This window comes from Falco punctatus, assembly GCF_963210335.1.
Source record: "Falco punctatus genome assembly, chromosome: 14".
Lineage (NCBI taxonomy): Eukaryota > Metazoa > Chordata > Aves > Falconiformes > Falconidae > Falco > Falco punctatus.
Genome location: NC_137594.1, coordinates 21,808,358 through 21,829,118, shown reverse-complemented (window position 1 = coordinate 21,829,118; position 20,761 = coordinate 21,808,358). Strand labels below are relative to the sequence as shown.

At 42.0% G+C, this 20,761-nt stretch overlaps 1 protein-coding gene across 1 annotated transcript in view; it reads right to left on the bottom strand.

The window, feature by feature from the left end:
- Nucleotides 1-35: 35 nt before the first annotated feature.
- GLG1 (golgi glycoprotein 1) overlaps nt 36-20,761 on the bottom strand; it is an 87,028-nt gene continuing 66,302 nt past the window's right edge. The window contains exons 11-26 of the mRNA XM_080410935.1: nt 19,418-19,571; nt 17,606-17,743; nt 16,698-16,784; nt 15,753-15,815; nt 14,969-15,082; nt 14,474-14,562; nt 13,474-13,591; nt 12,381-12,473; nt 11,710-11,847; nt 10,204-10,327; nt 9,713-9,855; nt 9,368-9,469; nt 8,581-8,688; nt 7,838-7,958; nt 5,847-5,953; nt 36-5,361 (exon numbers count right to left, since the gene is read on the bottom strand). Of these exons, the coding sequence (XP_080267061.1) occupies nt 5,194-5,361; nt 5,847-5,953; nt 7,838-7,958; nt 8,581-8,688; nt 9,368-9,469; nt 9,713-9,855; nt 10,204-10,327; nt 11,710-11,847; nt 12,381-12,473; nt 13,474-13,591; nt 14,474-14,562; nt 14,969-15,082; nt 15,753-15,815; nt 16,698-16,784; nt 17,606-17,743; nt 19,418-19,571 (1,867 nt within the window). The 3' untranslated portion in view covers nt 36-5,193. The remainder of the gene's footprint in view (nt 5,362-5,846; nt 5,954-7,837; nt 7,959-8,580; nt 8,689-9,367; nt 9,470-9,712; nt 9,856-10,203; nt 10,328-11,709; nt 11,848-12,380; nt 12,474-13,473; nt 13,592-14,473; nt 14,563-14,968; nt 15,083-15,752; nt 15,816-16,697; nt 16,785-17,605; nt 17,744-19,417; nt 19,572-20,761) is intronic.

Sequence of the window (20,761 nt, the reverse complement as noted above, 5' to 3'; positions counted from 1 at the left end):
GCGGCGCCCCGCCCTAAGGAATAAACTACAACAAGTGAAAACCTGCAGACTCTTTTTATTAAATTCTCCCATTTCATCTGTACAGAAAAAAATGCACATTATTATGTTCAGAATCTCCGTAACATCTTAAAATTACACAGCATGGACATGTAAAAAAACAAAAACAAAAAAACCCCAACCAAAACAAGGAGCGGCCAGGATTTATACACAGAAAGGGAAAACAATTTACAACAACAACAAAAAGAAGTCTCGTTAATGTCACATTTAAAAATAATAATTAAAAATAAAAGAGACTAAGTTCAAACAGCTTCTGCTGTACAACAGGAACCCGCTGGGTCTGCTTTGTACACTGTGGGGGAGGCCTGCGGTGCCACCCCCAGGGGGGCAGCAGGGTGTGCTGGGGTACCCCCTCGCCCCCCGAAAAACTCACTGTCACTTCTCCAGTATACCATCCAGCCCCATGCGAAGGTTAGGCACACTTTCTGATCCCCCCTCCTTCGGCACCAGCGCCTACAGGCAGGTCACACCTCTCCCTTTTCCCCTAGTTCAGTATTTCCCAAGGGGAGAGCTACACAAGCACTTCTAACTCAATAAATGGGGGGGGCGGGGGGGGATTTCGGGGTGCAGCGACTCACCTAGCAAGGGATCTTTTGCTTTCGGTCAGCTATGGAATGAAATCTGGGTGTTGTGGAAGGAGAAAACAGCAATCTGCCTCTGGCCAGCAAGCAGCAATACATTCCTACTCCTCCCTGCGCCACGCAGGCTCAGGGCTCGACAGCACAGGGGGGATTCAGGTCCCCTCTAAGCACAACTCACGGGTGGAAGCAGCAAGCCGGCAGGATTGGCCCCCCAGCAAGGCGACCGCACAAAGATCAGTACCTGGGAGCTGCCTTCGAGATTTTGAACCCCATAATTAAGAAAGTACTTTTATACAAACCGACACTACAGCTGTTGCAAGTCCACCGAGCTATATTTTAAATAGCGACAGAAGTGCTAGATGAAATGTTTCATACCACACTCACGCACTCACACACACCTCAAAACTACTTTTTTTTTTCAAGCAAAACCGATACAGTAAAAATAAGAAAGTACTACAATCTTCTTTCAACTAAGTAAGGTTTTAACAGAAGTCGCCATCCAACTCGAACGTAATTCCTCTACAACATTATGGGATTTGATTGATCCCTCCAGCTTCTCACATTTCCTCCCTCTGTGCCCACCCGCAGTTATTCTGTACTTGAGACATTCACTCCTCTGTTATTTTTCATACAACACGCTTACAGTGGATTCTTTCAATCAAGACTGATTATATTGCCATAGATTTAAGAGTCAGATTTGGGAGGAAATGCTTTGATTTTTGACCTTCATCAGGGCTTTTCTCGCCCTTTGCAGTGACACAGACATACGGTACTCGACTGAACTTGCTGGACAGTACTTGGAAGTGCCAGGAATTTTGTTCCTACCCAGATGAGTTACTCCAGCAGCCTGAATGACAGAAACGAGGCAGGAGAATCCCAAGCTGAAACTCAGCAAGAGCACTTGATTAGACCCACTAGGTAAACAATAAATAAGCTTAAGGTCAACAAGAATGAACACTAACAGCCTAGCAGGAGTGGCGCAATGAGGTGCACATCATGCACAGTCCCCCTTACACGTCATCTAATCATGTGCTGTCATTTGGGAAACATACATGTCATCTAAACACACACCATCATTTAGGAAACATATCTTGTTAACCTTGCAGCAGCAGGAGGGAAACAGAGCTGCATGCCTTGTATATCCCCCATCATCTAGCCCTTCCATTCACCACTGGGAGCACCAGCATCTAGAATAAGCTCTCCAAGAGAAGGTTTTATGATGACAAGGAGGGAAAACAAACCCCCACCTCCTGAACCACATTCTGTGGAAGGCAGCTTTCCCCACCAAGAGGTGAGGGTCATGAAGAGGAAAGGGTCCCCCTGGGTTCTGCCACACCAACACTCTTCTCTAGCCCAATGGCAGCTATTTCTAGTGCTCTTGATTAGATCAGAGAAGTTAAAAGGCTTCCTCAAGTTCAAGGCAACAGCAGTTTTTCTTACAACCATTTATTTCTTTCCCTGCAATGGAAAGCAGTTACCTGCAGGCAAGATGTTGTGTTGGCAACAGCGCAAGCAGGTTATTATTGGAAGAGTACTTGTGTGGGTTTCTGTGCTTCGAGACCTCTAGATTTTTAAGTATCCGTGAAAAGAAGGGAAGGATAGTTCAAGACTGGGACTGGTAGATTCCTAGCCATGAAAAAAAAATGTAGTCACTAGCAATGGCAGAGGGCCCCATTTTAAAAGGTGAAGAGATAACAATGCTCAATAATAAAATAGCCTGGACCCTTTTAAAGGTATGACACTGGTGATGGTGGGTCTGTGCTCTTACAGTGACAAAGGGTATCTGAGGGAATGATGTAGAAATTGATTTAGTATTCTACCTTTGCTTCAGAGGGCTTCCAGACACACAGCTACACCACCATCTCAGAGCACTCACACTGAAACCGAATTCCCAAGTGAGTCTACTGACAGAAACACCACGAAGCATAAACTAATACCACCATATACCACAGATTCCTAACACAGCGCTCCAGGCACCCCTACCTTAACCTTCTCCAAATGAAAAAGCAAAAAACCCCAGAAAGCCTTGTATCTGAAAGTTAAGAAAGTCACCTTCAGAGCTGAACAGGGTTTACATTCAGAACTATGGCTAAAACCCTACAATTTTCACTGCAATGTCTTTTGGAATTTAGTGGAAGATGCTATTTCTAGACAATAAACCATCTAATTAGGCTTTTCAAGCTAATCAGGTTACAAAATGCCTTTTCGAAAAGTCACAACAGTTTCAGAAAAGCCCTCCGATAGCAATTTAGTTATGCCTGATAGACATTTTGAGAAGCAGGACTCGTGCCAAGCAAGCAAGGCTGCACAAAGATCCCACGTCCCTTGCTGACAGCTCTGTGAACACACCCATCTCCACAGCAGTAATTTCTGCACCCCGTCAAGTGAAACAATATACACTTATAATTGCCAAACTAACATTTGTTGTGTTACACACCTGCGCTACCTCAAGAGATGCGATCAACTCTTCCTCTTCTGCTCCACTTCACATTGACAGAGGGCCAGTTAAGCTTTGTTAGCACCAGGGAGGATGGCGGGGAGAAAGAATTCAGGCTTAACTTCTGTTCTACCTAACCACTTAACTGCAATCCTACCATGCACTAATTCTCCACTGAACTTTTATTGCCCAGACTTTCGCTACTGCTTGCCTTGTGTTCGTAACACTTTGATATAACGCCAGCAGTGTCGGCGAAAGACTCACTAGCATAGTAAGTCTAAGAACATCTCACTAATAGTTTGCTGTCCATCCTTAGAGTGGGGTGAAGGTACATTTGCAAAAAGCTTCAGCTGCAGCAAAGCTCACGGTATTTTGTATACGCCATTCTGTACACGCAGCATCATCAAATCAGCTGCTCCACACTCCAAAGTGTCTCAAAACCACCTCCACCGTTCTTCTAGAGAAACATGTGGAGAACTGGAAGTGTCAGGTCTTACTTAGCAGTGCACCAAGTGGGAAAATGAAAGGTATGGGTCAAGCATCAGCCTAAGTTGGACCGTTTCAGGCACATGATTTTTACCGCAGCACACACAGGTGAGCACATCTAAAAGGCGAATAAAGTTTATCCTACTGTACACATGGACTCTCATGCAGTCATTTTGAGATTTCGCCACACTTGATGTTTCAGCATAAGCATGAGGCTTATGCCCTCCACGCCTCCTTGAGGAGCAAAGATGATGGTAAGAAGAGGCCACAACTACTGGTGCAGCTTTTCTAAAACAGACCTTTGGGCTGTCGGGTGTGAGTATCAGGGTCTGGAAGTGTAACTATATATATATAGCGTGAGTGCACACATTGATGGTAACAATGTGAAAGCTACTTCCCTTAAAGATCCAGATGTTTCTGCCTTTCATACAACACTGTCACCCTCCCATCCACTCCTGCTTGGCCTGCTGGACCAGCACCTGCATCCTACACCCCAGGAAATGCCAGTTGCTACGGCTATCAGTTGTAGTTGTGGAAACGAAGAACACTCTTCAGTGCTACCATTCAAACCATTAAGACCCAGACAGGCCAGTTATAAACCACTGTGCTAGCCCACAAGAAACCGTTTTACAGATAGAGCACGTTGAGTGTTCAGTCGCTTTCTGCATTGCTGACAGGGCACTGTATTGCCAGCATGTCAATATCATCTGTAGATAGTTAATTCAGAAGGGTAACAGCTTAGCAGCAACGAGGTAAAATAAAAGGAGTGTTAGAATTTTACTGCATCATTGCTAATAAAAAAAATTGACCAAGTAACTGATCAGGGCACTTAATGCCCGCCGAGAACAGCACTGTACACTACTGACAGGCTCTACGTGCCTCGTGTCTACACCGTGCCTTTAATCTACTGAAATACAAGTTGTACAGCTCACATGAGTATTTGATCCTGGTCAGTATTTTATTCTATCTTGAGAGTGGCAGAGGAAGAAAGGGAGGACATCTTTTCAACCAAAAATATCCACAGTCACAAAAGCAGGATATTCACTAGAAGACAACACCAGTGGCTGGTGTCCTTAGGTTGTCCAAGACTATGCTCTGAAGATGCTTTACATAAGGTGAGCAAGATGTCCAAAACAAGGCCAACTGTGGTGTAAGATGCAATTTACCCTTTAATTTCCTGTCTCAATTTCACCCAGCCACAGAGGATGACTAGGATTTCAGTATGAACCATTACCTAAATCATATAGTCGGTATGCAGATATATGTCTTTCTTTAAAAATTTACTTAAAAACTGCTTGAGCTGCAGGTCATACCAGTCTGATTTGGAGAGTGAAGGCAGTTCCAACAGTACAATAAAGACTTGTCTACAGGCAGGTAAACAAGAGTCTGCTAACAAAGGGGTAATAAAAGCTGCTGGCTGGGCTGCCAATGTTGCACACAAACTTTCATAGGATGAAGATGCTGTGGATGAGATCCAGGATGGGAAAACTGAGCCAACACCTGCTGCTGTTCTAATTTTTTTTTTTTTTTTTTTTATTCTCCTCTCACAAGAGGGGGTGGGTAGACTATACAGAGGAGGGCTGTACAAAACTGGGCACTGGGCACGCATTTCTTCAGCAGGCAATCCAGGCTCTACCTGTCCTTGAGCTCTCTTGTCACCCGCTTGGTGATGCGTCCACACATCAGGCCGATGAGGAAGAGTACACAGATGCCGACCGTGATCACAGAGAGTATGTAATTCTTGGACGGAGAGGTCATAACTTGCATGGCAAGGTCAGAAAAGCCTTCTGCTGGGGCAACCTGGAGGTGAGAAGGGAATAAATGAGCGTAGCTTTGCTTTCCATGCAACCCTCAGCCTTGGTATTTATCAAGTTTAGTCTCTGGTACTGCTGTGGCCTCCTGTCATTGTCAGACTTGGCCTGAGCCACAAACAGGCAGGCCTGCAACAATTTATCTGAAGGAACTGCTGCTCAGGAGAGCTTTGTAACAGGAAGTTCTCCTCACCCATTTCATTGCCCCAGACCTTCTCTACAGGAGACCAAGCCCTGTGTGCACAAAAGACTTAAATTCTGCACTGTTGAAGATGCATCCCAGACACAGAAAGTAAAATACCCAAGTTCAAAAAAAAAAAAAAAAAAAAAAAGACTTGTTTTCAATTTTTCTGTACAAAACTCAAAATGCTAAACTTCAGATATAAGAATTTCATCACAGTTCAAAAGTTTTTCATAAATAGCTTGTGACAGAAAGATCCAATGCACAAAAAGGGAAATCCTGCACATACTGACCTTTGCAGCATAGCTCCACATTTCAATACGATCATTAAGGCGTTTCTTGCATTCAGGCTGCAACCTCACACGTTTATCTTCCAGAGCTTCCATTAAACACGACATTTCTGTAATGTGCAGAAGATGGGTGTTACAAAATAGAAACAGTGGCTTCAACAACACATTACAGAAAGGCTGCTTGGAAGGGACACTTCAATTCTCGTAAAAGGTGACTGTTAAATAGCTTGCTAAACAGACCAGCCAGCCCGACAGGCTATACACAAAGCCCTGCTGTACCCTTGAAGCTAGCAATTTCACTAAGATTCATGATAAATGCTGCATTTTGAGACACAAGGAATTCTGACTTTCAAAAAACATTACAGTACATACCCAAGATGTAATTCATGTGATTTACAAGACATTTTATAAAGTCTTACACATTTGCACCTTCAAGGAGCTGTGTTCTATATTCCATGCCACTACCTTCCAGAGAGAACTGATTACATTCAGCTCAGCAGAAAACATAATGTTATCTCCTTAGGCTTGTTAAGGGTTTATTTTGATCAACAAAGTGTTTTGGAAAATTTTAACTTCCTCAGTTTTCACACTGTCCTGTGAAAGGAAACAGGATCACAATGTTCTGGGTGCCTAAGGAGCAGCCTAGCTAACTCATAAGCTTATTTGAGACACCGACATAAAATTTTGTATTTTATACTTATGTTGCCTTACATGAATAATCCCTAACAGGACGCTTTCTGTTTTGCAATGAAAAGTTACTTTGTTCAAAAAGTTTGCAATGCTAACTCCAGACTTTCTAAACACAATTGTCAGTCCAAGAGGCAGATCGCCCTCTAAGCTACAGACTTCTGCACACCCTCAGTGCCAACACGTCAGAAAACACATGAAAAGAATTATGACAAAATAGAAATAAAGGATACCCAGAATTTCAGAAAGGCATTCAGTAACCAGCATGAAAGACGACAATCAGGAAAATACTTAGCTGCTATTTTTAAAGCCAGATAAACTCAGAAAGATGGGAAAGTTCAGAACTGTTTTCCCCACTAGCTTTCCTTAAGCAGCCAGACATACTATGCAGCTAGCTAACGTAATAGCAGTAACAAAGTGCAAGAGCTTGCTTGACCTTAAACAGGAAAAGAATGGGTTAGGAAATACTTCAATAAATCATGTTTCAAGTGGTCTGAACTTGCTGAACTCAGTCTTGGAGGACTTGGAACAGTTGATTAAGTCTCAAAGCCTTGAGCTATGTGAACTTAGAAAGCGTAGTAAAGATTACCTGCCGTCTCTAGTACTGGAAAAGAAAAACACTGACATATTTAAGCAAAGAAGAAAAAAAAAGATCAAAGGATTTCAGTATTTTTGACAGATGAAATTAAACTGAAATAAAGTAGTCAACCATGGACAAAGACTGACAAAACGAAAGAACAGAGCTTGGGGAATAGCTATGAACGAATCTTGTGAAACCCAGTTGATTTGCTTAAGCAGCAGCTTATTTCGTTCTAGGGACACTTTTGATACAGTCTGACACAACACTGTTTTAAGTAAGCTTGGGAGCTTTATCTGGTCGGAAGCTGATACAGGGTGGGAGACAAACCTCACTGAAAAATGAGCCCATGGGCACCTCAGTCCATGTATATACTAAGAGCTCATTTTCAATGTGATTTAACTGAGGAAGGATTTCATAGAAGGGTTACGGATCTGGTATCACAGACTATTGTCAGAAACCATCTGAATGACGGAACATATGATAGACTCCTACAATTTGCAGATAACACTGCACTGATATCATATCAGGGTTGAAGAACAGGTCCCGCCTTCAACGTAAGGAAGGACTCGATACAGATCTTCTAGTGGCATCTACCACCTCTGCAGCTGCTCCACCCTATTACCCACAAAAAAACTGGTGGAGGTATCTTGAACTTCACATAATGCTGGTAAGAAAATGCAGCTTAAGGCTCTCAGGACTGTGATACGAGTAAAGCATAAGCACTTACGGCGTCCTCTCCCTGGTGGAATGGCAGCACAGTGGTGTTTGATGTCTAGGGCACAGGCTGTGTGGAGCACTGGGTCAACAAATATATCTGCTTTGCTTTCTTTCAGCATGTTGAGCACTTCCTGGGGAGGGGAAAATTACAAGTACATCTCAAAAAAGGAGAAAAAAAATTCACACTGCTCAATGTTTCTGAAAGGTGCATCATCTTTTTAAATCCAGGATCATGAGAAAAAAACACCACTGTGCCTGGATGAGGCTATGAAAGCTCGTTTAGGCTGGATTAAATGTCCTGGTTTATAAGGGTTACCGTAGTTATGTTCACTAAAATACCCGTATTAAAGTACAAAGTCAATATGCCCGGGCTACTTGAGTTAGAAATAAGGTGCCACAGCCATGGGGCAATTCCTACAGCCCTGGGGCACAGCCAGTGCCTAGGCCATACCCAGCACTCAGGAAGCCTGCAACGGAGACAGCAACAGAAAACAGGTTAGTAACAAGAAACTTTGGCAACCATAATCAAGAAAGAATCCAAGTCTAGAATTGCAAAGGAGGCACTGTCGGCACAATCTTCACCGGCACATTGAAACTGAATTGCTGCAGGCCAGAACTAAGATGCATAAGGAAATTTGCAGAGCTCTGGCTTCATACTAGCTAGAACATGGCCAGGGCTGCGATCTGGAAGAAAAATCAGACTTCTGCAGGGATGGGATATCTTTTAGAGCACATTCATTTTATTTCCTTTACCTTCTTGCACATTTCTGTTTTTATTTTCAGCAGATTCACTTTCAGACATTCTTCCACCTGCCCAGTCTGCTCCTGAGCTGCTGCTTCTTCTGCACATAAGCTGGAAATCTATTTTGAAGAAGTATTTTAACATAAGTAGTTCACAACAATCATTCTGCCTCTTGGCACATTTATATCTCAATACATTAGCTCATCACAGGGTGCAGCTACAGAACACATGATGAGATACTTCCCCCCTCAGAATCCCCAGAGCCAAACGCAGCCTGGCTCATGCAATATGCATACCCTTCGAAACCCAACAGCAAAAAGTCGATATTGCTTTACTAAGGAGGAAGGCTGGGAGGAAAACAGTATAGAAATAATGGTAATATATGAAATAAGCAATACTTAAGGCATAGCTGATTCAGCTATTGAAAGTAAAAGCTCAAAAACCTGACTGTACTCCAGGTTAAGGTTGACAAGACCAGAAAACTAATATTTTTTTTTTTAACAGGAAAGCAGTATTTTTCCCATAGCACAAGTATTGCTGAAATCCCAGATGAAAAAATTAACTTCATATTAGCACTGCAGAGGAAACTGCAATTCTTGCATATTGGCAAAAGTCACAAGCAGAAAACCTGACTATCTAGGAACAGTTCAAAGGGGTTTTATGGGGGTTTTTTTGGTTGGCTTCATTATCAGGAGAGCTCATGTTTTAAGAAACAAAAATCTGTTATGTGAAGGGACTTCATGAAACATGAGAAGAGTTTTCATCCTGAGTAAGTAGGTGCAGAGCTACTTTTCCTACCTCTTCAGAACAGTGCATCTGAAGTTGGGGATCCAGCCGATAATCAAGAGCTGATTCCTGGATTATGACTCGAATTTGGTCCTCGCAGTCTGGAGAGAGACGCTATTAAGCGGAGAAAGTCATTAACGCACTCAAGGACCTTTATTTTCATAAATCAATCACCTTGCATTTTAACTTACGTATTCTGTAATACTTATATGGAAGTGTAAAAAAATTCGTTTACATACAGTCTGCTTGTTACCCACACTGAACACACCACAAGCCCAAGTTTGATATGTTATTCAGTGACTCTTGCTCAGCACAAACCTGCAGAGTTTCTTATTTGCATGCATCAGCTCCACTCACCTGGTCTGCATATTTCAACTTCAGGCATGAGATGACTTGCCCTTCCAACTCTGTATCATCCTTGGCCCTGTTCAGGATATTCTGGCAGAATTTCGGTATGTCTGCTTTGCACGCCTTCCTGAGCACTGGATTTAAGCGGTAATCTAACCAGGAAAGATGACAGAACTTCATTAGAGTACACATCTCTTCAGATGACAGAACATAACACTTCAAAAGAGATTTCACAGAAATTTCCTGGATGGCATTGTACCACCAATTAATTTAATTTCGGGAGGAAATAGTGTTTTTTCACAACATAATTTTAACTGGTGAGGTAAGAGCTTCAGGAATAAAGTGGATCAAATAACACATGCTGACCCTCAAGAACCTGACTGAATAAAGTCAGTGTGTGCACTGACAACCATGAAGGAAATGAAAACAAAGTGAATATTCTTCCAGCCATGCAGATCACTCAACAGCTCAGGCAGGCAAGTTTTTTCCAAAGATGATACCTGTGTTCTGTGTAATCTGGCGCTTGGTAATCATTTGCTTGCATTTAGGATCCATCACTTCACTGTTCTTGTTTTGTTTCAAACACTGCAACATATTTTTTGAGTCTGCCTCTGGACAAAACCGCTACCAAAGAAACAAAAATAACCAAAGTTTCATCACTAAACACTTGAAAAACAAACCCCAAACAAAACAACCAATTATATTCATGAAAAACAACAACCACTTGCCCAAGCCAGAGGTATACAGACACACGCCCTAGCCCCAACACCTCCTGTTAACAAGAATAGTGCTATTCCAAATCAACTGCGGGGATGGATATCTCTGTTACGGACTGTGCACTAAGCCGTACAGGCTCAACTGGCTTCTAGGCACCAGCTTGTGTTGGCAGTTTCAAAAGCAATTTGCCTTTATTTTCTATTCTTAAGTTACAGCACATACCTACCAAATTAGGTCTCACACCCAACTACTTCCACTCCCCCTTTATTCCAGAAACTAAAATGAGAATCTTTAAAAGTCCATACAGATACCGCTGTTCTGCATAAATGCTGGCTGAACAAAGCAACAGGTAGTCTTCGTTAGTAACATTCGGGACAAAGACCATACGGAATGAGAAAGCAGAGAAGAGCCCACTGATACTAATTTTCCCATTCCCGCTCAGAATGAGATAGTTAAAAGTTAACCAGCTTACCAAAATTCAGATCAAGGTACTAATTTCTTTTGTTACAAACTAATTCAATGGGTGTAAGATAAGGCTGTTGCATCTTCTAATCTTCATGATTTTGCTGAGATTACAGGTCTTTTTAAAAAAGCATGAGTCTGTATTGAAGAGCAATAAATTCTCAAGACGTTCTGCTCTGGCCACAGTATGGAGTCAGGGTACTGCATACAGGCCACACATACTTGTGTTTCAGGGCTTGCAATTTTGGCTACTGTGCAAGTAGTATCTTGTCCTGTGCAATACTGTCTTGTATTAACATTCACTGCTGCTTGAATTAACATTCACGAGGTAGCACTTTAAGCCAGCATTTCTAATTCTAAATTTTGCATGACTTTGCCTGCTTTATTAGTTTGACAGAAGTCTGTATGCACCAGGTCAGCAGTAAACTGAAGATGTTACTCCTCTCTGTAATTATAACTTCTTCACCTTTGCTAAAAGCCAATCCAAACCCAAGCCAACTGGATGAAAACTGCATTAGAAGCCTCAGCACAGATTTCCTCCTCAATTCTGCTGGCAATTGGTAAGACAAATTTATTAGTGCACAGGCTTTAATCAGATATGTGGAGGAAGTAAAGTTGAAAGAGAAGAGTCCTGAAGAAAACTCAGCATGATTCACAGTTAAGACACTAATTACTTTGGGAGGTGGGGGAAGAAGCAATCAAACTTCCAAACCACCACAGCACCAAACCACCACAGCAGTCTTGTAAAAAGCTTTTATGGGAAGCTCAAAACCGAGAGAGCTCTTATATCCCAACCTCACCCTCTTAAATCAGCACGTTACCATTACCTTGATCATCTGCTTGCAGACTCTCATGAGTGTGTAGTCCAGTTCTGGATCCATCATCTCTGTCTCCTGCAGTTTAAACACCTTCTGGTGGCACCGGGTACTCAACTGCTTCTTGATTTCTTTCAGGCATTCAATAATCTATGAGAGTGTTACAACCACAACAGACATGTTGACAAAATTCTGTCATATGCTGCTCAAAACACACAGCTATGTGTGCTCCAATGCCTATCTTCACCTGATTTGTGCAGTTAAGTTCCCAACGCTTGGATTTTATCAAAACTCATTACCCGTGCTTAGCTCCAGGATGCGCTTTAAGCTCATCTTCTCACAAAGATTTAACGAGATGGAAATGGACTTACTCCAAAACCCCAAACCTCATCTTGCAGACATTATGCCTAAGAAATCTTCAGCAACATTTGCAGTAACCAGCTGCTAATAGCATAAAACTAGCATTAACTGCAGAACGAAGGGCTCACAGCATTGTATTCACCCAGTATTAATACTTGTGAACCAGTGAAAAAAAGATTTAACATTTCAAAATACTGCCAAAAGATTTCAGTGATATCAAAATGAAAATCTAAAGCTGCACTCACAGGGGCAAAAGCCTTCTTCAGAAGTTTTCTGAAATGAAAGTACAAATTAAATTGTAAATTATTAATAAAATCCATTACCTGAGCATTGCCATAGGGCACGTTCTGGCAGTAATTCTTGATGTCACTTTTACAAGCCTCATAGAGCTCTGGTTCAAGTCTGATATCCTCGGTCTGCAGGATAAATTACAGTATGAACTTTTAAGTAGCACTCTAAAGACTAATTTACTTTGTTCACCTATTAACTACAACCCTCCACTCACAAAAAAAACAAGCAACTCTCACAGTAGGTAGGTCCATTTCTTTGAATGTAGGGGTCTTGGCTGTGAGAAGTGGTGTTAGTGGGAAATCAGCTTTGCAAATCCATGCAGTGATCAGTTGGCTTTTTACACTCAAAGAAAGGGCTTAAACCAAATTTTAGAGCTGGTAATTTGCTCCCACTGCTCCTCCTAAAAGGGCATCAACACCAATGTCCAAGACAACTAAAATCTTTTAATGTGAAAGCTAAACATCATATTAATAGCCACCCATCTACTGGGTGATCTAGAGGATGTTAATAAAGCTTCCTGCTTTTAACAATGCTCAGCATTTGGATTATTCCATACAAAGGCAAGAGTGCTGCCTCTTCTGATACGGGCCTGTTTAAGGTGAAGCTTTAACAGTCAAACAATATATACCAGACAAAGGCCTTAAGAGTTCATTGCTGCAAGCACTGCAGCCAGGAAGCTGAGAGGCAGCCTTGCCTACAGAACAAATACTACTCCTGTTTATCCACTGAGCAACTTAAGAGCAGCTGCAGTCAAGTTGCTTCATCTGTGCTTGTTTCCTCAGCCTGTAAAATGAAGCTTTTATTCTCTCCTAGAGGACTTTAAGGACATCAGCACGTGTTGCATGTCACTATCTAACACTAAAGATAATCACTTTAGCTGAAATTCCAATGACTATTTAGCTTGCTTTAGCCTTCGCGAGACTATATTTAAGGCATTAAAGCAGACAATCATTACTTTCACCGTGAAGGGCAATTGAGCCTCGTATTGTAAGAAGACTAGAAAAAATAAATTAGGTATGTCTTACAAATGAGCTTCCTTTTTTTTCCAGGGAGGACAAACCAGGAAGCTTTAATTGAAGGACCTCACTAGAAGATGGGCAGATCAAGAGTTTCATGCATGCTTACCATCTCTAGCTCCTCAACACGCAGCTGTTTGCGGCACTTCAGAGAGACCCTGTGCTCCTTGGCATCCTGCAAAGTATCATTGCGCACAGTTGTGCTCAGACAGATCACTACATCCACCCTGCAGAAAAGAAAACAGCTTTTTTTACTCATAGACCCTTCACTCAGATCAGCCAAGATTGGTGTTGGATCACCACATTGGAGAAACGGACCCCAAGAATCCAAACACAACGAAGTCCTTGTGGACCTGTGCTTACTTCTGGCCTGGGTACAGCTCTATGTAGAGTAACTGGATCCCAATTAAAACCTAAATCTGATGCTGTCTAATTGGAGTCTAGATCAGCAGACAGGAAGATAATCAAAATGCCAGCACACCCCTGCCCAGCAAGACCTCTGCTCTTAAGTCACATGAGCACTTTAGCAAAGCTTTACTTAATCTTAGAAATAGACGAAGGTGAATACCCACATGGCACTGCAAGAAATCCTTTTGCATTATGGGAAGGACATTTATATCATAAAATGCAAATAGTCTTGCTATCCACGAATAGGATTGACCTTGTGTGTAATTCAGCCTTATGTCATTGCAGTAGGCTATTAAAAAACCTCTTATACCAAAATGAATAAACCAGCTAAAACAAGTGGGTTATTTCCCCTTCCCAGAGCAGCAACTGGAACAACAGTAACCTGCATCTTAGAAGACGACAGATCTAGCAAGGACATAAAACATCCTGGGACACACAGACCACTAATTGTAATTGTCAGCTATTTTCTAAGCAAGAAAAATACAGAGGACAGACTTGTATGCAAGAGTAAAACAGTCATTTTTGAAGAGGCAGGCAATGCCTCTACCTTAAGCATCTGCAGAATGCAGTCACTAAGTTTTCACACACAAAACAATCAGCCTTTAAAGGAAATCCAGCATTTTCTGTCCTGTCATGAAACATCCTCTGACTTTATTACGTATTTATACGTTCACATTGCTGTTTGGTCAGGTGCTACATACTTTTTTTTGATGTTGGGGCAAAGTTTCAGCACATCCTCCTTGCAAGCCATTTTAAACTTGTACGAGAACCTAAAATCTTTCATTTGAACCTGCAAGACAGAAATGAGGAAAAAACCCAAACTTTGGTCACCTGGAAGGAAAAAAGAATAATGAAAAGTGCTACCCAAAAGAACCTTGTTGAATTGTACAATCAGCAAATGCTTTTGTCCAAAACTTATTGATGAGGAAGCAAGGGGAAATGCTGCACTGCCGCAGAAGGTGGGACCCTATCTACCACACACCAGGGAGGAAGGAGGGCCGGAAAATAAATCATCTCCAGAAGCAACCATTTATGACCAGACATGCAAATACAACTGTCTGAATTTACAAGAAAACTTTAAATACAGTGGGAAATCAATCTCAAGGAAGGAGGGGTTTCATAACTAGCTAATTCCTGTCACCACCCTCAATGAACAGAACAGGTTTCCACTGATAGCAGAGAAAAGTGTATCTTACCAGCTGGAAATGAGTAACTCCGATTGCACATTTTTCATTCATTTCCTTCTGGTGTTTGTTCTGTATTAGACACTCCATCAGGTCCCCGGAATCAATCTGGTTATCTGCAACCTCCTGAAGAAGTGATGAAAGGCTTGAAAGTCATGATTTTCATACTCATTTAGCCCACTGTGACCAGGAAGTAATGGAACTTACAGTCTTGCTCTCTATTGTGAGCTTACACTCACCATCAATAGACCACCCTAGAGCTGTACCGCCCAACTCCACCACATAACTATATTTATAGATGTAGTTCAGAAAAGAACCATCCCAGGCACGTGCACACTTTAGACTCAGGAGAACATCCTGTAGAGACTCAATGCTTACTCGACGTATTAGTTGGATGCCTTCATTGCTATCAAACTACTCAATGCTAGAGCAACCTAAGAAGTTTTTTCAGCAGTACTGAGCAGGTGCACAGAGTGCACTGGCTAGACACACTGCTTGCAGGCAAGGCAAAAGGAAAAAAGTTTGGTTTTTTTACTGATTTTTCCAATTACAGGGCAATTTTCATCTTCAAACACTAGCTTTTATGCTAGGGCTCTGACAGCAGAAGCACTAGATGGAACTACGAATTTTTACTTTAGGGTGGTTTTTTAATTAAAGACTTTTGTAACTGTTTACCTGATTTTACTTTTGAAGTATTTCAAGTACACCAAGAACTAATATTTAAAACCTCTAACCTTCCCCCCCCCCCCCCCGTCTTTTTCCCCAAAAGATATTCACACTGTTACAGAGCACTCACATGACAGAACGTCTGGATAATGGGCTCACACGCTCTCATCAGCAAGGCTTCAATTTGAATGTCCTGCAAAAAAACATGCAGTATTTTGTTTTCACAGTGAATGGACAAGAAAAAAGGCTCTGGGAAAAAGTCCACCTGTGGTAACAAGTTAAACTGAACTCAGCTTACAGGGATTTGAAAGATGTTATTCAGCCAGCTTTGCCCTTCAGTTCTGGAAATCCTATGGTTCACCCTTACCAACAACATAGTAAACGTTAAGACAAGCCTTCCAGCTCAAGGGAAGAGCCTGGTCTCCACCAAAACTCATTGCTTGGATAATGTGGCCAATCTCCTCTGAATTGGATGCTACGGCACTAGAAAAACTACCACCTAAGTGTAAGGTGATAAGATTTATGACAGTTCCGAGCAAACCATTTTGTAACCATTGGAAGGAAGCCTTCCCTAGGGCACAACGTAAATTTTAAGAGATATGGGAAACAGTTTGGGGCAAGACAGTTAAATATGCAGCTTCTTAACACGAGTAAAGCTGCTGACCTCACTGAAAACCTAGCAGCTATTTCTTGCAAAATTTTGGGGATGGAAGGAGGGAAGCTGCAATATAGCACTCAAAACTATTTGCAAGCAAGACCAAAAACAAAGTCCCATGACATATCTTGACTTGTATCAAAGGTCACTTGGTTACCTGTGCAAGAAATCTTAGCTTCAGTACCATAAGCGAATTTTTTAAGCAGGAGAAATGTCATCACCAGCCTAGTCTGAACTGTTGCTCATTTTTCTTCCTCAAGAATGCCTCATGAAAATCTCCATTGTATGGGGTAAAAAGAATGGTCTCTGTCTGATCTCAGAGAGCTACACTTCTGCAGGTACTCTGACCTTATTTTTTTTCATCACTATCAAAATGACATGCTCAACTAGTCTCTTTATCCCAGGCTGAAAACTGCTCACCTCTGACTCCAGCTCAGTGAGGTTTCCCACTATGTCTCTGCAATCAGGCACTAAGTCATCAAGATGGTCCTGAAGGCATTCCAGCTCCTACAAAAACAGACATTTTAGTGTGTGATCCAAGAACCCAAGTTGAACATTTGGGCTTGAAATACTGTAACACATGTGAAACTGCCCTCCTCCTTGTAAAGTCCTGTCTCATTTAATCCCATTCCTCTACTGGCACTCCCAGAATACATATACATAGCAGTGATCGAGGATGTTGGTCTAGGATGTTACTGCTTGTTCTCAAAAGCCGCATGATAATGTGCTTTCACTTCTGGAATAACGTATTTAATTCGCCCTTTGCATAACCTTAATGAGAGGCTGATTATCCAAGCTACAACCTATGATTGGCATGTCAAAAAGACAATGGCATACTGCATCTGCTGTTGAATGGCTCCTTCCCTACAGCTCTGCAGGGGCACAGCAATTTAACATGAGTCTTGAAACTTTGTTAAGTAGCAGCAGATGTTAGTTCAGTTCTGTATAAACACAGGAAGCATGTCAGTATTTGCTAAATGGAAACAGGATAAAGTTTATGTGGGAAATGCCAAACTTGTAATAGAATATTACAAATAAGAGCCAGGGTGGGGTGGGGTTACTTCACTGAAGTCCTGCTTGTTAACTATGCCCTTCCCCTTCTCATTCCACTACCCTTTTCAACCTACTGAAGCCACGCAGTAGGTACAAAGCTGCTTCGTATTGCCTTCATCCCTCAGTCTAGCGTAGATTACATTTCAAACTGCACTCATTTTTAATTTAGTCTCAGCTATAAAGAGACAGCTAACAAGATGTCCCTTTATCCCCTTTTTGCCCTTCCCACCCCTCCAACTTTGCAAACGAAGTAGAAACGTTCCTGTGTATAGTACCTGCCCTGTCTCCGTTTTTTCACTGCACCACTTCCCTAAGTCAATCATGCACTTGTCCTGGAGGGCTGGGTCCAGCTTCACATCCATGGCACGCTGATGGAGGATTCTCTGGACCTCTGCTCTGCACTCTCGTGATAGCTGCAAAGGAGGCAGAGAGCACTTAGCGTATGGGGTCTCTACACCCATACAATGCAAACAAGATGCTGTCAGGTAAGGTACTGTGAGTAACCACAAATGCCATGTGCAAACCCAGAAAGCACGGTAGTTTTCCTGTAGTGCTCAGCACAAGTCTGCTGGGGCCCCATCAGTGAACCAGGCTTCAAGAGTTCGGAGCTACGTTATTTAGTTTGGATGGAGGCTCCTTTCATTCCACTAAAATCAATCTTATATTCTTAAACCTTCACTTTCGAAATGAGATGTCAAAGCAGGTCCCTAGATTATCTGCTGCACTGATCCCTTCATTCAAAGCTCCAGACTGCTTCTGGAGCAGAAAGTCAAAATAGCTCATGCCCTCAACACCAAAAGGGAAGACCAGAATAAGGCGATATAGTCCTGCTGTATGATTTCTTCTCAGCAATCCCCACTGCAGCACATCAGAGCCAGCACCGGCAAGACTGAGGAAGAAATAAATTGTAGAAAATCAAGGGACACTGGTACAGTGCTTGTCAGACCTCAAATGCACTTGTCGAAGCTTAAAACATCATACATTTAAAAATCCAAACCACTGGAAGTTACCTAGCATTTTGTGTACAGCACTGGAAAAAAGTACAGATCTAACCTCTAATGAGTTTGCTTTCAAACACTAAATTTCAAGATGACTGCTGCTCCCTTAGCCTAGTTTCCACAAGAAAAATACAATTAAAAGCCTTTTCTCTCTCTAAGATTATTTGCAGGGTGGCTATTGATTTCTTTGGTCAGCACTAATGTAAAAAAATTTTAAAAGTCTCAACTCAGCCGACTAAGAAACAGCATTTTTTAAAAAAAATTATTCCTAAAAAAGAGATTGTTTCAATCAATATTTGATCTCTGCCACAAAACACCTTTTAAATCAAGCTGTAGCAATTAATTTTTAAGCCAGGCCATCGTGTAAACCCATCAACTCTTCGGGGCTGTGTACGCTACAGTGCCAAAAGAAATGGAAACGAAGTACCCAGCTGCTTTCAAGGGAGTGCCTTGATAAAGGCACAAGAGGGCAGCAAACCTGAGTAGCTCTGAACCAGAACAAATGTGATTATGGTGGATCTCCAGACTGCCCGGCAGCAAGTCAGATCCCTACTGTCTTCTTTAAAGACAGCATAAGCACATTTACCAGTACGGTATGCTCCGAAGAACTGGAAGGATGCTTCATGTCAATAGGAAGAATATAATGGAGCATAAGCTGAAGTTGTACTCAAATCAAAACTTAATTAGAAACAGCCTAGAAAACCTAGGCTTGGAACTCCTTTTTGCATAAAACCAATTTTGCAGCTATGCTAGCTATCTACAAGCAATCACATTCCTCTCTGGAAAAACAAGGGGGAGAACCGGCACTGTGTCTAAACATATATCCAAGTTGTCAGCATGCATTCCCCTCTGCGGGCCGTTGTCACACCTTGATGTGGCTATTTTGCCTTACCAGAACAGCAGCATAGCCCTTCAAGGTACAATTGAGGGGCTGGGCATCCAAAGCAGCGCAAGTACCACCTACGTTAAATGCTTTTAAGTAGCTTTTGTGAGTTCTTGCAGTTTTAGCACAGTGTGTCCAACTTCCAAACCGTATGTGCAACCCTTCTATTACAGATCAAAGAGCAGTAAGTTGCACTTAGCACCTACCCTCCTTCCTTGCTCCTCTGTGCGGTATGCATGCCTGTACAAGCAGGAGAAAACAGCCCCTGGAGGCATCAGCTCACTCGTCTCATTCCAGCCATGGGTATGGCAGAGACGGGAGGCATCTCCCTGACACTTGCGGTAAAGGACTGTATCCAATCTGCAAACAGAAAAGTTATCACTAGCACTTCATTTAAACTTTTAACCTTTTTCATATTCTGAAAAACTTCTGAGGCAGAAAAATCCACTGAAGTCTTCATACTACACCACATCATTCAGTCTGCAGTGTCTAACCAACTGAACCAACAGGTGGCAAAGTGCCTGTCACTCAGTTTGGAATCAACTCCCTGATCTTGCAAAAATACACTAAGATCCTTAATTATGATGAAGCCTTCAACACTACTGAAGCACCTCCCATTCTCTTCTGCAGCATGCCAGCCAAACGATGACATGAGAAATCATCTCCTAGATATCCCAAAGCAGCAGAAAGGCAGATAGATACCATGTTTTGCTTGTCTAATATGTTATGTGTACTTTGTATTGCTGCCATTTTGAAACACCACTTTCATAAAAATCCGAGTCTGATTAATTACTGTCTGCTCTTGATTTGAACTAACTGAAGACTCAGCATCCCTTGCTTTTGCATACAAGAAATCTGCAAGTGCAGAACTCTTTAAGGTGACATCTAATTACTTAAAGCCAAGTGAGATATTGCCAACTTTCCAAAACAGAAACTTCAGTTTTCTGCAACAATTTAGAAGGCAAACATCAAGTGATAACAGCGGACACAGTTTTCTTACTACTTTTATCATTATCTGTGTAATTATTTCTACTCTGTGCATCTGCGTTAGGCACACAGCTAATACAACAGTTTTCATAAGCCAGTTCTAGCGAACAGTGGTTAAACAAGAAAGATAAGCTGACATTGCCCAGTCTGCAATATGAATTGGAATTATCTTTACTCCCAGCAAAATGCAAATACTCAGTTTTCCTTCTTCCAATCACTTAAGTTTAGCTCAAGCAATGAATTGCCTGCTGGCAACACTGTACAGGCAGGAACAGTGGTGGAAACCAGCAATGAAGGGAAACAGGAAGAGGAGGAAAAAAATTAAGTATTTTTGTCTACCTATGGAGACAGTTATCGGGATGACTAAACAAACAGCCACAAAGCCCTAAACTCTCTGGTCCATGAAGCCCCATGTGTTTTGAAAGCAGAAGGTTCACAGAGCACGTCAGCTCTTAACTACTGGTGATGTTGTCCATAGATACTGTCATGAGTCAGACATTCTTAATGTTTTATTTGAATACCCTTTGTGGTAATCAAAGCCCATGGCTTCTTGCCTTACACTC